This window comes from Ambystoma mexicanum, chromosome 3p, assembly GCF_040938575.1.
Source record: "Ambystoma mexicanum isolate Mex_15411 chromosome 3p, UKY_AmexF1_1, whole genome shotgun sequence".
Taxonomy (NCBI): Eukaryota; Metazoa; Chordata; class Amphibia; order Caudata; family Ambystomatidae; genus Ambystoma; species Ambystoma mexicanum.
In genome coordinates, this window is record NC_090925.1 from 936647028 (window position 1) to 936672287 (window position 25260).

General features: G+C 43.1%; 1 protein-coding gene across 1 annotated transcript in view; it reads right to left on the bottom strand.

Annotated features, from left to right (window-relative positions):
* Positions 1-610: 610 nt before the first annotated feature.
* The window catches only part of RBM12 (RNA binding motif protein 12), a 76810-nt gene continuing 52160 nt past the window's right edge, over positions 611-25260 (bottom strand). Inside the window, exons 4-5 of the mRNA XM_069652238.1 lie at positions 5617-6496; positions 611-5580 (exon numbers count right to left, since the gene is read on the bottom strand). Coding sequence (XP_069508339.1) covers positions 2287-5580; positions 5617-6471 — 4149 coding nt within the window. The 5' untranslated portion in view covers positions 6472-6496 and the 3' untranslated portion in view covers positions 611-2286. The remainder of the gene's footprint in view (positions 5581-5616; positions 6497-25260) is intronic.

The following is a 25260-nucleotide window of genomic DNA, read 5'->3' on the forward strand; positions in this document are numbered from 1 at the left end:
GCAATCAATAAAATCCAAGGTGCCTTCTAGAGTTGATGTTTTACTAAATAGAAAATTTCAAACTGCTAATGTAAACAAAGCAGGCCATCAAATGTGAAAAGCATTTAGAAATCAGCAATGAGAAAAGGCTTTGGAGTATATCAGAAGGTATGCATTTTATGCAAGCATCACTTTCACGAGCGTGTGCGCTACATTTACTACATCAATGCTAAACACTTAATACCTAGTAGTGTTCACTCCAAGTCGTCCCTGTTTAAAGATTCAACCAGGACGCCCCCGAAAATTGTTCAGCACCCTACAAATGTGTAATTCACAGAAGCAATTTTGAGGCATTGGGTGCAACCAAAAAAAAAAAGCCTGCTCTACCAACGAGTCAAACGTGACTAAAACAGTTAAGCCTGACTTGCAGAATTGTAAAGATCCAATATGCGCCACTGCATACTCGTTTTTAATGGTAGTCATACAGCTTAAGAGTGAACGGACTAATCAAATTTCATCTTCAACCTGACATGGCACAAACCTATGGAATGTACTGCTCCACAAAGAAAAGGAGGAAAAACGATTAAACGTTTAAACAATATTTTTGCACACAACAGAAAAGGAGAACTGGTTTCAAATGTCAGAAATAGAGATAAAGGCCATTTATTTACATCATTTAACAGTATGTACATCACATTTCAAGGTGGAGCATATGTTCACGCTTAGTTTACAAAATATCAGCCATTCAAAATACATTACAATGCATCTTGTAAAATTTGCGGGAATCGTCATTTCGCCAGCACTCTGAAGGTGTTTGTACAGAAAACAATTCCCAGTAGAAAGATGCTCCTGCCACTTGTATAGCTGGATCACTTAAAGGCAGTGCCCAACTGATGCGTAACACTAAAAAGGTACGGATAAGGGGGAACATATCAAAGTAATGCAAGCGAGTTCTGTGAATTAAACACACTCCATCAGCATTTTCCAACTGAAAGCCCAGGATTTCATGATGGTGCAACTAAAGAAGACTTCTATTCTTAACAGTACTTGGTTTGTTGACGTATTGAGAGTTTAGCAAATCAAGCTGTCACATTACAAAAAAAAAGTGCATCAGTCCACAAAAACGTTGCCAAGACGCACTGCTTAAATAAATAAAAACAAACATTAATTTCTGCTCATTAGAAAGTGTGTATTAACATTAAATCTCAAACACGCTGTCACCAATTTCTATGGATACAGTACAATGAATTCATGGGCACAAGAAGAGTTATGATCGCCCAAGTATTTCACACACCTGTTCTGTGCTCAAAATGGCAAAACCAAGTAGCACATGCTTCGCACCACTGATCTCAATGGTGCATGTTGCTCGTAGAACGATAAACCGATTTTAGCTTTCAATGTTTGCAAGGAATGGGGATATTGGACCAAGTTGCTGATACAGGGTGTTTACTTGTTAATAAGCATGAATGTAAAACAAAAGGACACCCTTTACAGCGACAACATGACAGTAGTTTAAAAAAAAGAACAAACAGCAGTTGTGTGTTTATTACCTTCTGTGAACGGTAAGAGTACAAAGCAAAGTAAAAAGCCCCATGCATCACACCATCGTAGTGATGCCATTTTGTGCCGTATAACAATGCCACTAGTATACAACGGTAGTATGCAAAAAAATATATAATTACATGTCAGACAAAATAATCCGAGTTACTCATTTCCCCTAAAAAAAGAAGTCTTTGGGAGCTCCATTCACATTCTTTACACATCACTTGTGGCAAAAGACATTTTTATCTAAACAAATATATAAATTATGCCTAAAAATTATTCTACAAACATGTTGAATTTTACAAAAACAGCTTCCCTCAGGACACAAATGAAGACATTGTAGGTATAATTCTGTACAGCAACATTTTTTAAAATAACAGATTACATACATAACATTTGCACATACATTTAACAAAATGTTTTGGGAAAAAAGCCAAATCATGAAAAAAGAGGAATCCAGCTCACAAACAAGGTATTTGTCTAGACTACACTATCTTGCAGATACTGTCAGAGAGTAGGTTGTGATTAAGCTTCTAGATAAAGGTTGGGATTAAGCTTCCAGATAAAGCTATGTGTTTCATATTGGTGCCCGTCTGAACCCAACAGGATTTCTTGCAGTTTAACTACCATGCCAGTTTTTGAGATTCCCCTGCAGGTTTACATTTTCTCAACCAATTAGGATTCATAAAAAGGTTTGAATACAAGAACATGTCAGTTCAAATAGCAAAATACCATGTATATGTGGCTGCAATCGAACATGAGCAATCACCCCAAAACAAGTTTAACCTTTCTTGAGCCAATCGGCCTGTCATTCAGATCTACAACTGCTGCCATAGCTTCATCACGAGATTCAAAAGCAACCATTGCTTCACCAATAGCCAAGCCTTTTTCGCTGTATTTTAAGCACACTGAACCTGGGATTAACTGATAACCATAAAAAAAATCTAAAATTTCATCAACTGTTACAGTAAAGGGCATATTTTGAATTTTAATGACAGTTGGTCCTGGTTTTCCAGAGCCAGATCCAAAAACAGGGGGTCCACCAACATGCTGGCTTCCTGGTCCAAAACCAGGAGGTGCATTCAGAAGTGCAGGACCACTGCTTAGATTTGGTGGACCACTGCTTAAACTTTGAGGTGCATTCAAGTTACTAGGTCCATTCCCAAAATTTGGGGGCCCACTTCCAAAATTTGGGGGCCCACTGCCAAAATTGGAGGATGTATTTGAGGGTCCACTTCCGAAATTCGAAGAAGAATTTGAAGGGCCAGTTCCAAAATTGGATGATGCATTTGAAGGCCCTCTTCCAAAATTAGAGGGTGCATTTGAAGATCCACTTCCAAAATTAGAGGGTGCATTGGAGGGCCCGCTGGCAAAGTTGGAGGGTGCATTTGGAGGCCCAGTCCCGAAACTGGCAGGAGCATTTGGGGGCCCACCCCCAAAGTTAGTGTGTGCATTCGGCGGGCCACCGCTAAAGCTAGAAGGTGCATTCGGCGGACCCCCACTAAAGCTAGAAGGTGCATTCGGGGGACCCCCACTAAAGCTGGAAGGTGCATTCGGGGGACCCCCACTAAAGCTGGAAGGTGCATTCGGGGGACCCCCACTGAAGTTGGAAGGCGCATTCGGGGGACCCCCACTGAAGTTGGAAGGCGCATTCGGAGGCCCCCCACTAAAGTTGGAAGGCGCATTCGGAGGCCCCCCACTAAAGTTGGAAGGTGCATTCGGAGGCCCCCCGCTAAAGTTTGAAGGCGCATTCGGAGGCCCCCCGCTAAAGTTTGAAGGCGCATTCGGGGGCCCCCCGCTAAAGTTGGAGGGTGCATTTGGGGGCCCCCCGCTAAAGTTGGAGGGCGCATTCGGGGGCCCCCCGCTGAAGTTGGAGGGTGCATTCGGGGGCCCCCCGCTAAAGTTGGAGGGTGCATTCGGGGGCCCCCCGCTAAAGTTGGAGGGCGCATTCGGGGGGCCCCCGCTAAAGTTGGAGGGCGCATTCGGGGGGCCCCCGCTAAAGTTGGAGGGCGCATTCGGGGGGCCCCCGCTAAAGTTGGAGGGCGCATTCGGGGGGCCCCCGGTAAAGTTGGAGGGCGCATTCGGGGGGCCCCCGCTAAAGTTGGAGGGCGCATTCGGGGGCCCACCGCTAAAGTTGGAGGGCGCATTCGGGGGCCCACCGCTAAAGTTGGTGGGCGCATTCGGGGGCCCACCGCTGAAGTTGGTGGGCGCATTCGGGGGCCCACCGCTGAAGTTGGAGGGCGCATTCGGGGGCCCACCGCTGAAGTTGGAGGGCGCATTCGGGGGCCCACCGCTGAAGTTGGAAGGCACATTCGGGGGTCCGCCGCTGAAGTTGGAAGGCGCATTCGGGGGTCCACCACTGAAGTTGGAAGGCGCATTTGGGGGTCCACCACCGAAGTTAGAGGGCGCATTTGGGGGTCCTGCTCCAAAATTTGAGGAGCTGTTCGGGGGTCCTCCAAAGTTAGACACATTTGGAGGACCACCTCCAAAATTAGACTGCACATTTGGGGGGCCACCACCAAAGCTAGAGGAAGAATTTGGGGGTCCACTTCCAAACTTCGACGGTGCATTGGGAGGACCGCCTCCAAAACTTGTAGGGACATTGCCAAAATTTGAAGGGACATTTAAGGAGCCGCTTCCAAACTTCGAGGGCAAATTAGAGGACCCACTTGCAAATTTTGATGACCCACTTGAAAAGTTAGATGAACCACTTATTGAATTAGGACCACTTCCAAAACCTTTGGTGTCTATTCCTGAAGTTGACAAGCTACTACTTACACTAGAAGACATTAGTGGTCTGGATTCCCCAAAGCCACCACCAATTCCAGGTGGGGGGTGAGGCGGGCCATAGGTGTTTGACGAACTACTGAAATTACCAGGAAAGTTAAAAGGAGGACCATTATTCGCATCTTTAGAATTACCACTTGAAAAGGCGCGATCTTCCCCACCACCAGCAAGAACATCTGATAATGGAGGATATATTTGCAATGGAGCCTTTAAACCTTTCTTTCCTTGCACTGGAGGGTTCATCTCAATTTCATGCCTTTCTTCTAAGCTTACTAGATGTAAAAATGCGTCTCTCCCATTTAATTTTTTACGATGTAAGCGTTCAGCTTTGTGTGCATCTTCCTCAGACTTAAATTTAACCAGCGCTTGTCCTAAACCCTGTCCATTGCTGTCCACAAGAATCTCAACTAACTTTTCTTCCATTACAACTCCCTCTGAATGCAAAAACTGAACAATTTCAGTTTTGTTAATATTGTATGAAAGATTCCACAGATGTGCATGCAATTTTGGTACATGCCTATCCAGTTCCATATTTAAAAAAGCATCTTTCTGTTCATTATAGCCGACATTGTGCTGTCTTTTACGGATAATGTCTATCTTTTCTAGCATACCCTTTTTAGTTATAGGATAAACCTGAATAAAACGGCTACCCATGTACTGCTTATGCCGGTTCAATGCTGCCTTGTGGTCTGCCTCATTTCTAAATTCTGCAAATCCTTCACCTGTTGCTTTGCCATGGGATCCATAAACTATGTATATACTGTCTTCTATTATATCTAGATTTTTAAAGAAATCTTTAATCTGTTTATTTTCTATATCATAAGGTAGGCCCTTTAAATATATACAATAACACTGTTCATGCGGGGATCGGGATCGAGACCGTCTTGCCCCACCCGGGGATTTTGACCTCGATATCTGCGGAGGAGGATGGCTGTGACCAGACTGCCCCATGTTTTGCTTTAAGAAAATATGACCTCCAGCATTCACCCACTGTCTTTCTGTGGCAGGGCTAACTTCAACAAAACGCTGACCCAACATTCTTCGGTTTCGCTTCAATGCTTCAAATGCATCTTGTGGGGTAAAGAACTTAACCAACGCACTTCCTGTAAGTCTACCCATGTGATCTTTTAACATGATCACAGAGTCTACGCGAAGTCCATGGAAGAACTCTTTCACATCGGCTTCTACAGGTGGAAAGGGCAAGCCATGAAGACAGACATAGAAATCATCCGGATTTGCAAGGAGTGGTTTCAGAGTATTTTGAGAGTTCATCTGCAGAGGAGCTGCAGGGTTCATAGAACCTTGCACAGGAGCCGCAGGGTTCATTGGACCCAAAAACATTGGATTTAGATTACTGTTCATGCTCATCATCGATCCAGAACCATTAATTCCAGTAGGTATTGGAGGAACAGGCGGCGGGTTCATCGGCGGCATCCCTGACAATGGTGGAAGAGGTGCCATTGGTGGAACAGGTGCAACAGGAGGTATGGGAGGTACTGGGGGAACAGGAGGCATAGTGGTTACAGGGGGTGGAACAGACATTGAGGGAATAGATGGCATTGTTGGTAATGTTGGCATAGAAGACATTGGAGGAATGGGTGGTGGTGGCACTGTATTCATTGGTGTTGCGGTGCTAGGCATAGTTGTGCTAAATGTAGGGCTACAAAAAGTTGGGCCCAGATTTGGAGGGGCAGTTCCCATGCTAGCTGTAGAAAATGTGGGAATGTTTTTGCTACTTTCATGCACTGAAGTGGCAGCAGTAACTATACTTGGAGCAGGGCTGTTAAAAGGAGGGGCTGTAGTAGGGATGTTTGGCCTACCACTCATTGTAGAACTTGGTGGTGGCCCAGATCGGTTAGAATTTGCTGGGGCAATATCCAAGTTTGCCGTTTCAAACCGCCTACGACTCAGTTCAATCATATTTTGCATTTCAGTCTTACTGCTGAGCAATAAAGATACTTTTGAGCCTTTAATGTTACCACCAGTACGCATCATACCAAGCCTTGCATCTTCATCGGTGGCAAAAACGATGAAAGCCTCACCCTGTTCACCCCCCACAATATGCACGCCCCCGTCTGGAATTGTCAATCCGGAGAAGAAGTGGCGGATGTCCATGGTCCCCGCCACAATTGGCAGACCTTGCAAACGGATGACCACAGCCATGTTGAGCTGAATCAATAACTCACACCTGCAGATGAAAAAAGGCAACGTCTATGTCAGACTACCATTCTTAATACCATGCAATTACTCAAGACACTTCAATGACAAACTTTAAAAACACCACAAGTCAGGCTTGCTGTTCGTGCACAAATCTAGATTTTAAACCACTGGTTAGGTACCATTTACATTTTTTAATAAAATAAAAATAAATTATAATGTAGAATATTCCAAATCTGTGATCTGTCATGCTTTACAGTAAGGTAACATTGATGGCAAGTTTACAACAGGAAATAGGCATTTTCTAGCTTTTAACCTCTAAAACGATACACCATTTCCACGTTCAGGCAAGTTTCTTTCTCAAGCGCTACATATGACATTTGAATTGCATCTCAGTGCTGAAAAGCTATCTTTTGACTAATTACACATCTAAATGGAGAAAAAAAAAGTTGGATTAAAGTGCCTTTTTCTTTACAGACTTAAAGAGTTAAAGAGTTACTGGTCTTCAAAAACACAGGTTGAGTGGCTGGACATGGCATATGTTAGTGCCTTGAGTCAAAGCACCAAACTCACATGCAAAACCTATTATACTTGCCTTTAAGAAAGCGAAAGGGATGACTAAAGGACCTGAATGCCCAACTGGAGGCATGCCTCTGAAATTATCGGATTCAGTTCGGTATCTGGGCTTCTATTTCTCTGCCTGTAAAGGCCCTAAAATAGCTAATGAGATCTTGCTGCACAAGGCTAAACTTTTCGAAGCTCAGATTATTAGAACTGACCGAAAGTTTGGTAGATTCTCCCTCAAACCCTCAATGATGTTCTTCGAAGGCATAATTGTGCCTAAATTGACCTATGGTTTAGAATTAATATCTGATAATTTGTGTAAAATCCTGAGCAGAATTGAGGGGAAAATTTGGAGGAGAATCCTGTGCCTAACACGATTACGATCTCAGCCATCCGTTTTCAGCTGGGCATGGTATCGCTGTGGGCACGGGTACCTTGGGCCTCCCTTGTCCTATACTCAAAAATCAGTGCGCCCATCCCCGATTCCCTATACCAACTAATGAGTAGAAATCTGGACCATTCATCTGCATTAATGACCTTCCGAGCTCGGTCTAAATATATCTTAAATGAGATTGGTGTGTCTGTGGAAACGCTGATCTCGAACCCTACTAAGGCTAAGCAAGCCTTATTCGACTACGATTGGTCTCAGAATAGCGATACATTTCACTCTTATCCATCTATGAGCCACCTGACACATGAACACAGACAAAGAAGAACTCTGACTAGGATCCTGTTACAATTTCCTAATCGTCACTACAGGGGTATCCTACTAAGGTTGACTTGGAACTTACTACCAACTAGGGAAATCCAGCTTAGGAGACCGCTTATCACGGCGGAGTGAGCTACTTGTAGGTTCTGTATGGCAAAACTGGAAACCTTAAGGCATGTGGTGCTTTAATGCTTCCCACTACAGGGCTTAAGAAATCAATATCTGGGGCCACCTGCAATGAATCCATTCCTCTATGATTGAGATATATGGAAACAATGTCTGGAAAACTTTAATACCCAGGTATCCAGGAAGGGTTGGCCCTGGCTGGTTTCATCAAATCACTGAATTTGTAGAACTGGTAAACTGATGGTACTTGGCAGGAGATGGATTTCATTTTAGTTTTATTTAACTTGACGCGATCTGCAAAACTTTGACTTATTCCGAACGTATTTATTTTATTTGAATTGTCTGTGGATTCACTGTCTCTATATTACAACTCGTAGTATTTAATATCTGATGCAAATGTAATTGTTGATTTTTTTTATATGCTGCTCTATTTGTGTTTTAATTTGTTGTGTGCAAACTGAACCAATCCAATTAACCTTGAGGGAGAACTTCTGTTGAAGTATTGGACCGATTACCCTTCTCCCAATCTATTTTGTTTTCCTGTTTGGTAACTATGTGTGTACTATTTTAATTTTCTCTTAGCATCTTCTTTTAATTATGTGTATTATGTGATTAACTGAAATTGTTTTTTTCAAAGGTTAACTAACCAAATACAATAAAAAATAAAAAAAGGAAATTATACCGAAAGTAATTAAGCTTTAAATATGCTTCAGAATACAATTGCCTTGACTGGGAGCAAGAGCCAAGCACAAGGGTTTGAACAACATTGTTTCTTCACTGGAGAGCTGGGAAGCATGTAAAGAACTAGTGATAAAATCTCATAATTGGAGCTTCTCAAAAGAAGCCAAACTAAAATGTTACGCAGCCTTTGGATGGTCTAAATAGATTCTAATAGCACGAACGGATGAAATTAAAGTATTTGTAGATTTTTCTCCATGGTTGCGTTTGGGGAGCAGAGCTTTCAGTGGCAAAAGCTTTACCACGTGAGAAACATACGGGCCTGGAAACAAATAAGTCAGTGAACTTTGCAGTTTCTGTAAGTGTATAACCCTCCTGCTCCCAAGTCGGTTTCCAGATTCCTACAAGATCTGGTTATGATTTTCCATAGACAAGAAAGTCCGCTTTTGACACATTAGGACATCTACTTTTTGACTGCTAGCATGCAGTAAGAAAACCTCACAAGCCCTCAAACTTTAATGGACATTATGCACACACGCATACTTGCACCTCCTAACTTTCCCATATTTTGGTCCCCCACCGAGCTTTCAACCTGCAGCGTGTTGGGACCATACCCTTGGTGAAAGGTGCTATACAAATGAAGAAATTAAATTAAGTGGTTAGGCAAAGACGGGCGTCAAAACTGAAAAACACAAGTGCATGCTCCTTAAAAAGGTTTGAAAGCTGATTTAAGCCACTAAAAGTAATCCGGAACAGAATCTCGTCCTTGGAAATGCACAATGCCATTCACAATAATTTTCTCTTCACAAAACCTACTGCAACTTTGAATGAGCCATGTGACAATATTAATTACAAATCTCTGGGAAATCACGTTCCCTGATGAATTAACATGTGCGCAAATAACTAAGTTTACTTCTCTCTCTTATGGGAGAGAAGCAGGAGATTGACGCGCTAAACAAGAACGTGTGCTAAACAAGAACGTCCAACCAGTTTATCAACGTCTCCAAAACTGTAAACCTCACCATTTTAAAGAGGAATAAATCAGATTTGTAATCTTTCAATACAATGGATAAAATAAATGCAGGTATGTTCAATATTTTGTATCAAATACAAAAACAGACTCAGACAAGAGGAACTTGTGGATGTATCCAATAATCAGAATAAGCTCATAAACGAACAATGCGATTTAAACGCATCTGGAAAACATAACTGCATGTTCATACCGCGAAAGATGTGTAAAGTTTAAAAGAAATTACATTTCACAGTTTTAGACTGAATACAAATGGTAATATTTAGAACAATTGAACAGGAACTACTTAACCTACAAGATAATAAAATAAAGTATTTAATAAAGCTTGAAAAATAATGTATTCTTCAAAAATAGATTTTCTAATACAATAAAATCAGAGCAAACTACTGTGTTCAATATTCCAATACTCATGAGGTGGAGGGGTGAAAATAAATACTCTAAGACCCACATGTGCAGAGAAAATGAACAGTTCAATTTCTGATAATCCCAAGTTAGGAATAATTATATCCATGTTTGACAGATTTCTGGACAGTATTTTTTCAAATTGAGAGATCCTTTGAATTTGGGCTGTGTGGTTGGGGGATATTTCCATTTACGTTTGCATTTTTCGTACAAGAAATTGTGCAATAAGGTGAGGGAGGTAGTGTTAAGCAATACCAACAGAGAGTGGTAGTGTCGTTTCCAAGCATGGTTGAACGCAAAAATAAGTATTCCACTTAAAATCGTAAGCAGTCAATTTAAAATTAATTTCAGTACTGGTCTACAAACATCAAAACACACATGGACGAAGAAAACGAACAATGTTTAATTCTGCGCTAATTGGATTCTGATTTTAGAAGGTTTAACCTCCAAGTCAATTTCTTTGCCCACAGTCCACCAAAAGCTTCCTTCCACAGTCTCACACACACATTCAAAGTGGGAGACGTGGGATGCATTGCTCTCTGAATTTGTAGTATCTGGGGTCCGCAGGATACACAGGTGACAGGCTGAATTGACGCTGGAGCCAGCAAGTACAAAAGATGAAGTACTTTATTCAGTTACAGGGTAGGTTAGAAGGGAGGAGGGAGATCGGGTAATCTTTCTAGGGGTGGTTCCCATCCTATAAGCCCAAACGACATTCATGGAACGCCGAGGGAACCCAGGATTCCACCACTTCTCAACATTCCATAGCATGCATGCTACCGAGCAATGTGAAACATCAGCTGCAACGGCATGTCACGTCTGTTTTGGAGGACAGCTACAGGCCTCCGTTTACCCGATTTTTAATCTCCATGCAAGGTCGGTCGTTTGCTTTTCCCCACTACAATCCTCCAAGAATTGACTTGACATGGCAAAATTAATAACTAGGTAACAGGGAAAGTAGGACATTGATAAAATATTAAGCCATGCCTTCTCACCAAAAACAAATGTTCTTGTTGGAACACATGCAGAATGCCCGGGTCCGTCTCAAATATCGAGGTACAAAAAATATTTCTGCAAAACACAGAATGCTATTTGGAGGTGGAAGCGCTTTTCAGCTATTGCCCAGGGGGTGGTGGTAGACTTTGCTTCTCTACGACATGCCTTTTTGCAGAGGTCTCGGTTACGTCCCCATCGTTTAGTCAGGCTGTGGTAAGCATGGTACTGCATGCATCGGTGAGGCTTAAGGTTTTCTCCTGTGTCAGTGAGCCAAGTGAATAACTATGCAACAAAGTAGCATGTACTGCGTGTACTTTGCTTTGAAAAGGGATTGTGCTCAGCACGATATTCGACCAGCAGTTAGACAATGATCTTGCCCATCTAAACTCTAGTAGTACACAGAATTGCATTTCAAAGCACTAGAGCATTTATACAGGAGGTGGGATATCATGGAGAAATGTATGCTCTGCCAGGTTTGCCAGCCCAGTCTGCAGTCCTTGCAGCTGCCGGACAGGGGTCCCTTGATGCTCTGAATTTTTCCAAAACCTCACCCCCGTAAGGACTGAAATTCTATCTCTGATTGCTAATATGTGCCTAGACAGTTAGGCCTGAAATTGCCCTCTAGGGTTGGGATAGAGATTGATTTAGTTTTATAACTTCAGTGATGCTAGATCATGCAGACAAACTGGAATGAAATGCCGTCCACAACAATCGTCAATGGTTATGATTTATTCAAAGCTTTTCCTTCAATCACTTTTCATTGTTGCGCCATTGCTACCAAGACCAGAAAAATAAAATTCTGCACTGGATAATTTTTCACAGGAAATCCGACCGCCTTATAGCACAGAATATTAACTTATGGGTGAAGCGGATGGCCACAAACTGGGAAAGGGTAATTGCCCCAATTGATAATGGTCCCTCCTTCTTGGTCTATAACGTTATTCGCATATACTGCTAGTAACATCTAAGTGGTAAAATAAACTATTTTCAGCCTCGACATTTTTTGGTTCACGGTTATGAAACACCAGTCTTCACCCCACCCCTTGGGCAAAGACCCATGCCATGCAGGCCAGTGTTCCTATACAGGGCCATAATTTACATGAAAGCAGCATGTCAAAAGGGGCACAAGCAGTCTCATAAATTGACTATCTCCACCCTGACTCTTCTACTCGGCTGATAGTGATGTGGGGTTCGAAGGGAAACATCATGGATTTAAAAATGCCATGTTTAATGCTAAGTTTAAAGTGATACACGAAAATACTTTCCAACCAACGGTGCTTAAGGATTTGTGTAATCTAAAGCACAGAAAAGTGCTGGCAGTCCCACAGGATTGCTTTGAAAAAACACTCCGCTGGTATGCTCATTAACAGACTTGCCTGTAGACCACCCCATTCACTCCCCTCTTCCCCCCCCCCCCAAACAGGAATTCAGGTGTTACTTGTGGGACAGAAATGTGGTTATCCAAGTGTACAAGGTAAGGTCGGAGTGGACTAGTTTATTGGGTTTCTGGTAGGAGTGGTATTTGGGTGTGATGGGGACCGAAGGCAAATTGTGGCTGCAGAGCAGACAGTGTGAATGTCTTCAACTTGTAATTGTTATGCTTAAATAGAAGGACTGAATAGTCATTGAGAACTCTTCGGGCTGTAATTAATGGAATTTGACTTACCCTTCGCATCTCAATATTATCCGAGCCGCCACTGCATAAAACTAAATAGAGTGCAAGAGAAATACGTCAATACTGGCCAAGTTCTTCTAACCAAAAGCTGGGGTTGCCGAATATCTGGTGCCAATCTCAACACGTAGGTTTGCAACCTTGATGTTTCAGACTGCTGTCGGAGAGAATCAACTCTACTGCCAAAGCTGCTGTTGAACAGGAAGATCAGCTCTCTTCTCATCTACCACATCACTAAAACGAATCTCTGTAGTAGTACTCTGCAATCTTTACTATTGTTCAAGCCTTTTAAGCCTCCCTTTACTAATACTGTATATCCAATTTTCAAAATTCTCAACTTTATCGTTGGAAATCCTTATAAATCTTCCTGTGCCATCAACCACGTTTCCCCAACTGCCTCTATGATAATTAACTATGTGTAACCGGTCGCTTTACAAACTCCTGCTGCTAGTTTAGACATCTAGGCATGGACTATCCCTCCATCAACTTATCCCACCCCACCACTCCTTGCATCCTTCATTATAGCACCCCCCACAATCCTTCCATCACTTTTCAACCCGTGCATCTGCTTCCGTTCCTCCTCCATCCTTAACCCGCCACCACCAACTCCCTACCCTGATATAAACCACCACCAAAACACATGAATTTAAGACAACACTCAAACTCCATCTTTTACACGAGAAACATACACCCACACTACCCCAGCATTCTTTCCCCATGCCCCTCTCACCAACCAGAACTGAATATATGCAGGCACCCCCTGTACACACTCCGCTCAATTACCCATTAAACCAGTTTTCTGTCTCCATTTCATATACTACCCATCACCACCCAGGTCACCAACCATTATCGCTCACGCGAATGTCCTGTCCACTGTCTGTAAGCATGTGTCAAAATAACATGTCCTCAAATACCAAAACTATGAAAAGTTTGTGATGCGACTACTGATCAAAATCTTATCCAATCACTTCTGGACTGAGCACGTAGATTCAAATTGTGCAAGTTTACTCTAACCTCCTTACTCGTATTCCATTTTTATAAATATGGTAATGGAGTATTGCAACAATTCTGGGGCCCTTACTGGTAAATTTAAGAATGACTATATGGAGCTCAGGTAATAATAATGTGACTGGGGGGGGGGGGGCTGAGTTAAGGTGCAGTCAGACTATATTTCAGGTTATGAATGCCTGGGATATATGGAAATCATGCCAGGTAGACCTTTGACAGCAAGGAACATTGGGGGGGGGGGCTGGTTGGCAAAGTATGGACATTGCATACATTGTGGATTTAGAACACAAAGCTTAGTCATAGCAAACTTGTTTATCAGTCCAGATAGATGTGTTTTTTTCTCCAAAGTATTTTTATTTTGTTTTATTTTTCAATCCAAGTGTTCTAGATCAACAAAGTAGCTTAAACATATCCTATGCATCCTAGCATCACATTCAGTTTTCCCTTATTATTCCCCCATAAATAGAGAAACAATTACAGGGTCACAAGAACAAGCCATACTACTACCCAAAACCCTGACCGGGCATGGAAGCGAGTACAAAGGGGATGCCCTCGAGGACATCAGCAACACCAGACCACCACTATGGCCTGAACAGATGTCGGATTCTCAGTTGCTCTTAAGCAAGTAAGTTCCCTCCAATCCTTTGAGAGAAAGTCCACAATTGACCCTGTCAGAAGTATTTTACAGAAAGCTCTGTTCATCGGTACAATCAGCACAAACTCAACCATGAGTCCCCATGATGAATACATTTTGTTGTTCACATCCCCCCCACAGCAGCTTTCACTGTCTAGCTAGTCCTATCCCCAAAGGTGTTCTAGTTTTAACCTGAAGTGAACCCCTCCCCAAACATTTCCATGGCCAATTCACAATTTGATACATTGCTGAGCTTATATGTCTCGCACAAGACCGTATTTGTAATCGTTTTCAATTAATAAGAATTTCCAGCAACAACCATCTGAATGGCTAGCTGCATCAGGCAGTGCCTAAGCTCACCGTAATAAGCGTTTCCATCTATAGGAATTTGTAAAGCACCTACGGGATAAGAGCATCCCAGTGCTCCTTTTCATGGAGCTTGAAATCCCCTAGATCGATCGGAGGACTGCCACATTTGTGGTGTGCATATTTCCACGGTTCCATAACAGATGTGGCGACAGGAAGGATGAGCAGGCCTGCAACCATTTTAAATGAGGGGCACCTCGGTGCTTAGAGTGAAGATGGTATAATAAAGAAACTGGGTGTGCAGGGAAGGGAAATTATATAAATCTTTATTATTTGCAAGACATGTGATAGTCTGGATCAACAATAGTATTGGTGACCCTACGAGTGTATATAAATTTAGGTCTAGTAATGTTGATGTTAAAGGATATTTGTACCGCGAACTACCACCGGAGTGGTCCCCTGGTTAGTAGCAATAAGCTGGAAAAGTGCAAGAGAGCAGTGATGTGCTGTTGGCGGCCTCAGCTTGGTGGGTCCGGTGGCTGGGCTTGGGGTGTTTTACAGTCGGTAGTCGGTGTGTGCTGTTGTGCGAGTATGTGTGGTTTGTTCTGTTGTGAAGTTTGTGCGGATTGGTATGTTGTAGGCTTGTGGTTGTGTTTGGTTAGAGTTTGAGAGGGTGTATGCAGAAGGGTGAAATTATTAGTGGCTTGCTTAACTGGCATTGCTGTCCGGAAGGGAGTCACTGAATTTCCTTATTCTCTCTAGTTGGTGTGAGGGTGCATCTCTGCGTCTGTCCTGGTCTGGGCCGTCCGATACACAGTCCCTTTCACAAATGGCATCCACTCACATTCATAACCTTGCCCAAGTTTGGCCTCTGCCACCTATGTGACACCTATCTCTAATGCAGGGCAGGCAGGCGTTTGTGCGTCCTTCAAATCTGGCCCAGAGAGCATTCCGAATCCACATAGTGCATGGCATTGACTAGCCAAGGCTACTCCATCCATATTTGGCGTGTGGTTGGCATTCATCATCTTATTCAGTAGTCTATGCAGGCTATCGCTCCCAGCCCCTTCGAAATGTGGCACATGCCAACGCTTGCAATTACATCCAGGGGAGGCACCTGCCTTCATTCACGACTTCATACGGTTAATGCCCATGCCAATGCCACTTAGTTCAAGTGTGGCAAGTGCCAATATTCAAACAACTCTGTACAAGTATGATACCTGGCAGCAATTATTGGACGGGTGAGTTTGTTGGCTGGAGTTGGCTAGGGATGCAGATTCCTGTCCTAATGGGTGTTGCTTGTCTCTTATTCGACTTAGCATTGTCTCTCCGGTTGTAGTAAGAGTTTCACTGGTCGGTTCTGGGTGTTGTCAGCATAATCCTGAATGTAATCCTCCTTTTCTTTGCGTTTCCCATTTGGTTGTTTCTGTTTTCCAGTTTGAATCTGTGGTGAAGAGCCCGGTTTTTAGTAATTTTCTGAATTGTAGGTGGTCTTTGGTGTTTATTTCTTTCGGGATGATGTTCAAGGTTTTTGCGGCTAAGTGGAGGAGCCTCCAAGTTTTTTCTTAAGGTATGGTTTTGTTCCAGGCAGATTTCGTTGCTCGATCTGAGGAGTCTCGTTGGCTTGTAGATGGTTATTTTCTTTTGTAGGAATTCAGCTCTTTGTCCGCTGATAGCCCTGTGTGTTATGCACATTGTTTTAAAGGTGATGCAATGTTTGACCGGGAGCCAGTGCATTGTTTCTAGGGATGGAGTGATGTGGTCTCTTCTAGATAGTTTGAGGAGCCGTCTGGCTGCCTTATTTTGGATCTGTTGTAGTTTCTTCATGAGGTATTCTGGTATCCCGAGATAGAGGCTTTTTTCATACTCGATTCTCAAAATGAGGGCGACGATTGTGACTGTATTGTGGGTGAAGGAGAGGAAAGGTAGGATTCTTCTTGCCGTGTGGAGGAGGAAGAAGCATTTCTTGATTTCATTTGTCGTTCTAAGGTTAGGGGTGTTGTCCATCAGGACTCACAGATTGTTTACTACCTTACATGGTGTTGGTGCAGTTCCCATTTCCGTCGGCCATGGAATGTAGGTTTTGTTCCCTTTGTTTTTGGATATAATCAGGATTTCTGTCTTTCCGGGGTTGATTTTCAGGTTGTCATCATTCATCCAGTTAAAGACTTCTTTTAGACACTCGATTAGAGTTGAGTGATCGGCTTGAGTGTCATCTGCGTAGTTGTAGCATGTAATTTTGTATTTTTTGAAGATTCTGATTACTGGAGTCTGGTAGATGTTGAAGTATAGTGGTGATAGTGAGGACCCTTGTGGTTCTCTAGTCAACTCGTGGGGTGGATTTGAAGGGTTTTATCCAGAATGTTTCTGTTCTGTCTGCTAGGAATGATTTAATCCAGAGTAGTGCCATGTCCGTAATGCCTATGTCTTCTAGTATTTTGGTTTTGGTGTCATGGCTAACTGTGTAGAAGGCTGCGGAGAGGTCGAGCAGAATCGGGGCTGAGGTTGTGTTGCAGTCCGCGTTCGTTTTTTCGGTCGTCCCAGATGGATAGTAGTGCTGTTTCTGTCCCTCTTGTGGGTCTGAAACCGACTTGTGCTTGGTCTAGCAGGTGGTGTTTTTCTACGTGTTCTTGGGTTAATTTGTATATGTAGATTTCAAGGAGTTTTGCTGGGTAGGAAATGCAATCACGTACACCAGAGGTCGCCAAACAGTCGATCGCGGGCGACTAGTAGCTCACCTGAGCCTTTTCAGTCACCCGCTCTGAAGATACCGAAAAATAAACATTTTCCTAAGTTATATTATTTAATGGTGCGTTTTCTGTGTTCAGGATCCAAACCCTGGTCGTCCCAATTGCGGGCAGAGAGCTTGGCTACTGTGCCACTTGGAACTGCTTGTAAATCCACTGACAGATGGCAGTATCACATTCTGCTTCTGCAGGCCGCCTGTAGTACCACAGCTGGCCTTGTGCACCCCCACAACACTGTCTTGCTTAAGCAAGCTGCTCTTGTTTTCCAGAGATATTTCGAGGGGATGGGGCAGGATCATTGTGACCATGCAATGAAAATTTCACAGTAGCACTGCAGCTCGCCTGGAAATGTTCAAAATAATACATTTTAAAAATGGTGCAATTTCTTTCATGTGGCTTCTTTCCAAACTCCATACTGTACATTTCCACTTTAAATCACTTCCATGACACAGGTACACCCACTTTTAGTACATTAAGTGATCCATAGACACGCTGGGTAGCTCAGCAGGTTGACAGACCGATGCTGAGATGTTATATATTCAAAACTACAGGTTGTTAATCATATGACTTTTTGTAATGCCTTATACAAAAAGTGCTATACAATGTGTTTGGCCAGGGTATGGGTTGGGCTGGTTGCTTGCTTATCTTCAGGGCTGAGGTGGGGATATTTCTGCCCCTTTAGTGAAAATCAAAGGTTGGTACCCATGAACCCACAGTTTAATTTCCTAAAAAGTGTTGTCAGCATAACAGAAGCATTTATTTGTGATTAACCAGTTTGACAAGCATATAACATCTTTATAAATATAACTTGTGCTAAAACACAGAGGGGCACACAAATAATGATAATGATGTGTTATTCATATAGCGCCTTAATCCAAAGTGCTTTACAGCGCACATATTTACATGCAATATCACCCAACTGAAATTGGTACTCATTCATTGACCTCAGAAGGATGAAAGGCTGAGTTGGCCTTGCCGGGATTCAAACCTGCAACCTGCAGATCACGCTCGGATCGCAGCAGCGAGCGCTCAACCCGCTGAGCTATCTTCCTACTAGTAAATATTAATACAACAAAGTGGTTTTTGAAGTTCTTAATATATTTGTGAAGGCATATGTTATCCCATCTGTTTATAGAGGAGAAAAAAATCGAGCCAAAAAAAATTGGTAAATATTCCGAGGTTTATAAATATCCCCACCCTGATATCGCTCGCTAGTAGCTCTCCACTGTTGGCCTCCACTACAAGTAGCTCTAGCTAACGTAAAGGTTGGAGACCCCTGATGTACACTATATAAGTGCTCACCGCAGCGTGGTCTATTGACAGCCAAATCCTATCACAGGTACTGCTGCCCATTCATCATTTCTGTATTTTCATATACTAATTAACCCCCCATACACCTCGCCCCCCCCCCAAAAGAGAGTCAGGCTCCTTCATAGCTTGTGCGCAGTCAACTAATTCTAGATGCTCATTCTTTTCCCATCCACATAAAATTCAGGAGTATTTTCCAGTTGAGCAGAAACAGATCTGGATATTGAAGATATATGGTCAGGAAAAACAGCAAAAATTGGGTCCAATTCATTTTTTATGGATTCTATGCACCTCTACCAAAAGATTTTTAACAGAGCCATTTTCAATACAGCAATACCCTCCTTACCGTGTTCCATTAAAGAGAATCCAATGATTAAGAAATATCAAGTTGAATATGTTAAAAACAATGGAAATTCAAGCGATTCAGGACAAAACCAAATCCAACAATTGCAGATACTGTAATGAGCCTCAAATGGTGGAAACCCTAAAACATCCGCTCCTTAACTGTAAAGGTCTATTAACTACCAGAAACACCCATTTTGACCACCTTTACAACTACTTCTGTAGTCTGGAAGAATAATATTGGTGGCCATATCTGATGAATGGGGAACACACCAAACCAGTCATAGCAGTGGGGAACTTCCTTCTAAGTCTTAATTTGGATTCAAAATAGCTCAAACACGAGCTGATTGTAATTAAAGGACAACTAATTCTGATTTAACCTCATTTAAGGACACAAAAAAAAGGGAAACAAATAATTTTTAAACAGACAATCTCTTAATCAGGCGGCAAACCTGTAAAAACTAGAAATAGTTGAATCAAAAAAAAAGAAATATTGATTCTCAGATATTTTACACTCATTGGCCACCAAAATGGGACCAGTTCTACTTTCTTAAATACTACTTGTGAAAAGGTCAATGTTTTTTGTAGCTTTTTAAGCCAGATAATTAGTGCCACGATTCCACTCCTTTAAGAGATTCAAAAGCGATTGAATTGGAAATGCCAGTAGAAGGTAGTCAGAGAATATGGACATTTTATGGTCTAGTTCCTCAATCTTAACTCCCCTTACCCACCCAGGTGTTTTGATTACATTTTAATGGTAAACTGTTTCAAACCAAGAAAAGAAATCGGAGGTGGAAGACAATTGAAAGCCTGCATTGGTGCCCTTAGACCAGGGATCTTCACACTGGCACTGCCCCCCCCCCTCCAATTGCAGAATGACAGCGGAAGTGAATGGCTCTTTCAAATGGAAAGTTGGCAACTGTTTAATAGAAAATGATACATTCTGCCATTACAGCGTGGGAGACGATGAGTGGTTGCAGGATTATTTTTTTGTTTTTTATTTTTTACTTATTATTATTTATTTTTTTAACACAAACTATGTGGCTTAGCATTAAAAAAAAAAGTTTGGAACCCACAGCACTAAAGAAAAAATAGAGCATGAAGCAATGACCAATGACCACTTCCTTCACTTGCGAGAGAAATGTAAGCAGCATAACATGTACTGTACAGACGAAGCCCAGGAGGAGCTGGAGCTCCACTTTTAGCCGGAGCTACGAGCTTCTCTGCATCCACCGGGTGCTACAGGGAGGTAAGCAGCCTACCCCTACACCCAGGCAGATCGTGTGATAAGATTTCACTTTCGCGCATCCCGCACGTTAATCCCACCACCATCCTGCCATCAGCTGTTCCACTCTTCAGCATCTACCATTTGCCACGTTCACCTGCACAATCCCTGGTCTGCGCCTCTTTATTGCATGTGCCATTGCCTTACACGAGGAGAGCGTCCGCTCAAAGATGGCCGCCCTGCCTGCACACCAACCCCAAATGGTGCAATGAGCCTCGGTACCTCCGATTGGTCACAGCTGCTCTCAAAGTAACCAACCGCGCACCGGAGGCGAGAGCCGGCCCACTCCCAGAAAGGCCCGCGAAAGCAAGGCCGTCACTTGTTACCACCCTGTTAACCTGCCTACCCTGCCGTCGGCAAGTCCCCCTGGTCATCCAGACTCGCTTGTCAAGGTAACATTGCGCTTGCAGCAAGTCTGCTCAGCTGAGCCCACAACCTATCTGCCGCTCACATCACACACCTGAACATTGTTGTTCCCATCCTTTGCTTCAGGGTATCCTCACCCTGCGTTTAACCCAAAGACACTCTGCTCTCCTAACCTATTGGTGGTTATCTATGATATGCTCCGTCCGACCAACAGCCCATCTGCGCTCAGATACCATTCCTGCACGCTAGCACCGCCATTCTATGCGATCCATCAAGCCTTACAGTAACTTGATGTTTGCACTTCTGTGCAACCTGCATGTGCGTTCCTGCCTCATGCAGGTGATTCCAATTATGTTACTCTGAAACTAGTTGTGCATCTCTCAGCCTATTGTGACACTTCAAATCTAGGTGTTGTGCATTTACCCGTTGCATCTCAGTCACTGTTGGATTGTCGTATCGAGGTGCCCTTTGCTATTTATTTCAGTCACTGTTCAATTGCCACATTTAGATGCATTTATCCCTGCATTTTAGTCAGTGCTGGATTGTCGCATCTAGGTACTATCTGTTAACCTCTCCGACCACCCACACAGCCTAACTCCCTAGCTAGATCACTTTACCCTACCACAGGAAGCATCTACCTTGCATGACTACTACCCACCTAACTAAGCGATAGCTTTGCATAATGTCAAGCCTATTCAGCATCTACTGCATCATGGCCACTGCTACACTCCTTGTCACTAGTAATCAAGTCAGCCACACAGGGGTCCCCACCATATGGACCTGTACCCTTCTCACCGTTATCAACAGACATAGTTACTAACACTCATGTCTACTCTGATTTAAAACACCAAGCTCTGCTAGGACCATTTGCCTCCCAGCCTAGCTCCACTCACGATAGAAATAAACTACGTGCTAGACTCAACAAACTTCACGAGATACCTAGACGACTCCTCCCTCCTACAAAACGAGAGACGATACGCCAAAATAATAAGGAATGTAATGCTTCCAATATCATCCTAGCCTCAATGAAGCTACAAACATCCAAATCTAAGACAAAATCTAGTGCTAAAAGTACTCCAAACCTTACACAACCTAAAGAGGAAACCAAGGATCACTCCTACAAAGGAGCGCTTCTCAATGCCAGGTCATTAGTTGCCCATGCCCTTGATATAGCTAATCACTGAGGCGAATCTGTACTTTATTGCAATAACCGAGACCTGGCTACACAAGGCAGCAGGCCCCTCACTTATGTTAGCCATCCATGACGGCTACACTATATGTAGGCAAGACCGAGAGGGCACCCGCAGAGGTGGAATTGCCATCATTTCCAAATTGAATCTATCACTAAGGCTAGCCCCAACCCAAACCTTACAATCTTGTGAAGCCCTCACTGCAAAACTCCTTATAAACAACACTCAATCCCTAACCATTCACCTAATTTATAGACCTCCAGGCCCGCTTGGGACCTTTGAAGAGGATCTGCACAAGCTATTAACCAACAATGCTAAAACCACTTCACAACTGTTGGTACTAGGGGATTTCAACTTAGGATTTAATGACCAAGCGGACACGTACACCTCGACCATTGCCCACGCTATTAACTCCCTAGGATTCTCCCAATAAGTTAACAATCCCACCCATACGAAAGGCAGAATATTAGACTGGGTCGCTGACTCAAAACTGCACAGCAGCTTTCTCGTCTATCTCGTCATTACCATGGACTGACCGCTCACTAGTGTCCTTCAACCTCCTAACCTCCCGACCATCCTCTACAATCGTTCCCACAGCACCATCATGCCCGACGAGAAACAAGAAGAATATGACAATAGACAATGTCATACCTGCCATCCTTCCAACATTAAATGCACTGCTCGACAACTTGGACCCTAGTATATTAGTTCATGAGTATAATAAAATCATGACTGATACCATGGACAAAATTGCCCCACTCAAAATGCATACAAGTAAACCTAAAGCCCACTTAAAGAAATGGGTTACACCTGAACTTAAGGCCCTACGCCTCACCAAGAGAAAATGTGAATCTAATTGGAAACTATGCCCAACTGCTGAGAATAAGGCTAACCTAAGATCCATCTCCCGCCAATACAAAAATGAAGTTTGCCTGGCAAAGAGGAATTCATACAATGATCGTATTGCCAACTCCAATTCAAGCATGAAGGAACTCTTCTCCATACTGAAGGAACTTGAATCACCCATTGCCATACCAGACACCTGCACTAAGGACCAGACCTGGTGCAGATATCCAACATGCTCCAACTAATAAAATAAACACCCTCCAAAATAAAATTCAACTGAAAAAAGACTCGCTCAACCTTTCTAATCTGCCTAAGCCACCACCTAATGCCACCCACAATCCCCAGTCTAGCAAATTCTCCTTCACCAAAACCACCACACTAGAGGTAGAGAAAATCATCCTCACCCTCAAACCATCTAACTGCAAAGGTGACATCTGCCCAGCAGTTAATAAAAGACGCTGCCAGAGATTTATCACCTTTTATCTCCAAACTTGTCAACGCATCCTTCTCCACAGGCACCATCCCTGCTAACTTAAAACAATCTTGGGTGCTTCCGTTGCTCAAAAAGCAAACACTAGACCCTCCCATCCCCACTAATTACCGTCCAATTACTACAGTTCCATTTCTTTTGAAGATCCTGGACAAAGTGGCCTATACACAGATTCAAAAACACCTTGAATTGCATAAGCTACTAGGAACTAGACAATCTGGCTTCCGCCCACCACATGGAACGGAAACAGCCCTCATCGATTTAAGGACCCAAATAGACGAACTGAGAGATAAAGGCAAGACAGCTCTCCTACTAGATCTCTTAGCTGCCTTCGACCTTGTGGACCACAAGGTCCTCTGCAGACATTTGGATTCTGCCGCTCACTTCTCCACCCAAGCCATCAGATGGATAGAATCCTTTCTGAGTGAGAACTATGAGAGTTTCTTCTCCCCCCCCTCCCCCCATCGGCAGCAGCAGACACTATACCCATCACATGTGGAATCCCTCAGGGATCCTGCGTCTCCCCGACTTTATACAATATTTTCACCAAACCTCTGTTCGATGATCTGGACAATCTAGGTATCACCTACACTAACTATGCAGATACACAGATTCTCTTCCTGCTTTCTGGGGGATCATAGCAGGGACTTGGTGAATAGAGTGCATCTTATCATTCAGGCATGGATGGCTACCCATGGTCTCTGCCTGAATGATGATAAGACAGAGTTGATTATTCTGGGCACACAAGCCAATATCAACAAATTGGGCCCAGACTACTCAGCTTTCAGTACAGATGGAAATGTTATCAAAGTCTTGAGGGAAGTAAAAACACTTGGTTTCTACCTTGATTCTACCATGTCTTTCACCAAACAGGTCAACTCCCTAGCTTCCACCACTGCCTACACCTGTAAATTGATAAGAGCAGGCAAGCCCTTCCTATCCAATACTAGTTGTCTGATCCTGGCGAGAGCCTTAATACTTTCCCAACTTGACTATTGTAATGCCCTCTATAGTTTAGTTTAGTTTATTCATTTGTATTGCGCACCAGACCCGAGGGTATGAGGGCGCATGAGCAGCAAGGTGATTCAAAGCTTGGTTACAGGATGCTTATACTTTACATTACATAATTATACTTTACATTACATAATTACAGTGTGACGATGAAGGAACATGTGTACAGTTTGGCAGGAGAGAATGCAGTAGATGTATTTAAAGAATTACAAATATATACAAGTTTAGTATTACAAATTTACAGATTCTCTTAAAGCATGCAACGCGGAGAGCAGCCGTGTGGTGTTAGAGGTGTTAGTGGTTCGTGTTCTTTAACCAATGGATGTAGTTGCGTCTAAAAAGTGAGTAAGGTTGGGGAGTTCTGAGCGATGGTGGTAGGGAGTTCCAGTGTTGAGGTGCTTTCACCTGGAAGCTGTTGCCACCCATTTTAGTGCGGACGGTGAGCAGATTAGCATTGGAGGTTCTGGTGGGTCTGATGGGGGTGTGTTTGCATATTCTGTCTGCCAGATAGCGTGGGGCAGCATTATTCAGGCATTTGTGGGTGAGCGATGCTACTTTAAGTAGGATTTTGTCTGTTGTGCTGAGCCAGTTATGGGATTTCCTGATATTGGAAATGTGTTCCCTCCTGGGAATATTGAGTACTGCCCTAAGGGCGTTGTTTTGTAGCGTCTGAATTTTGTTGGTGATTTGTTTGGTGGCTCCTATGTAGAGGGCGTTACAATAGTCCAGTTTGGATTATACCAATGCTCTGGCTAGTGTAGTGCAGCTGTGGGTGGAGAGGAAGGGTTTGGTGTCTATAGTGGTGTCAACAAAGTCACTACCCAAAAACTTCAAACGTTACAAAACAATGCTCTCAGAGCTGCACTTGGCATAAAGAAGAGGTAGCATATCTCCTCTATTAGGCGGCAACACAAATGGCTCGCCACTGATAACAAAATCCATCTAAAAATTATCTCTTTGACCCATAAGGCTCTTAATAATGCTGCTCCTAGTTACCTGACAGACAAAATAAAAAGAAAAACATCTAATAGACCTATGAGACTTGCCAACTCCAACTACCTGGTAGTACCCAGATTTAGACTTGC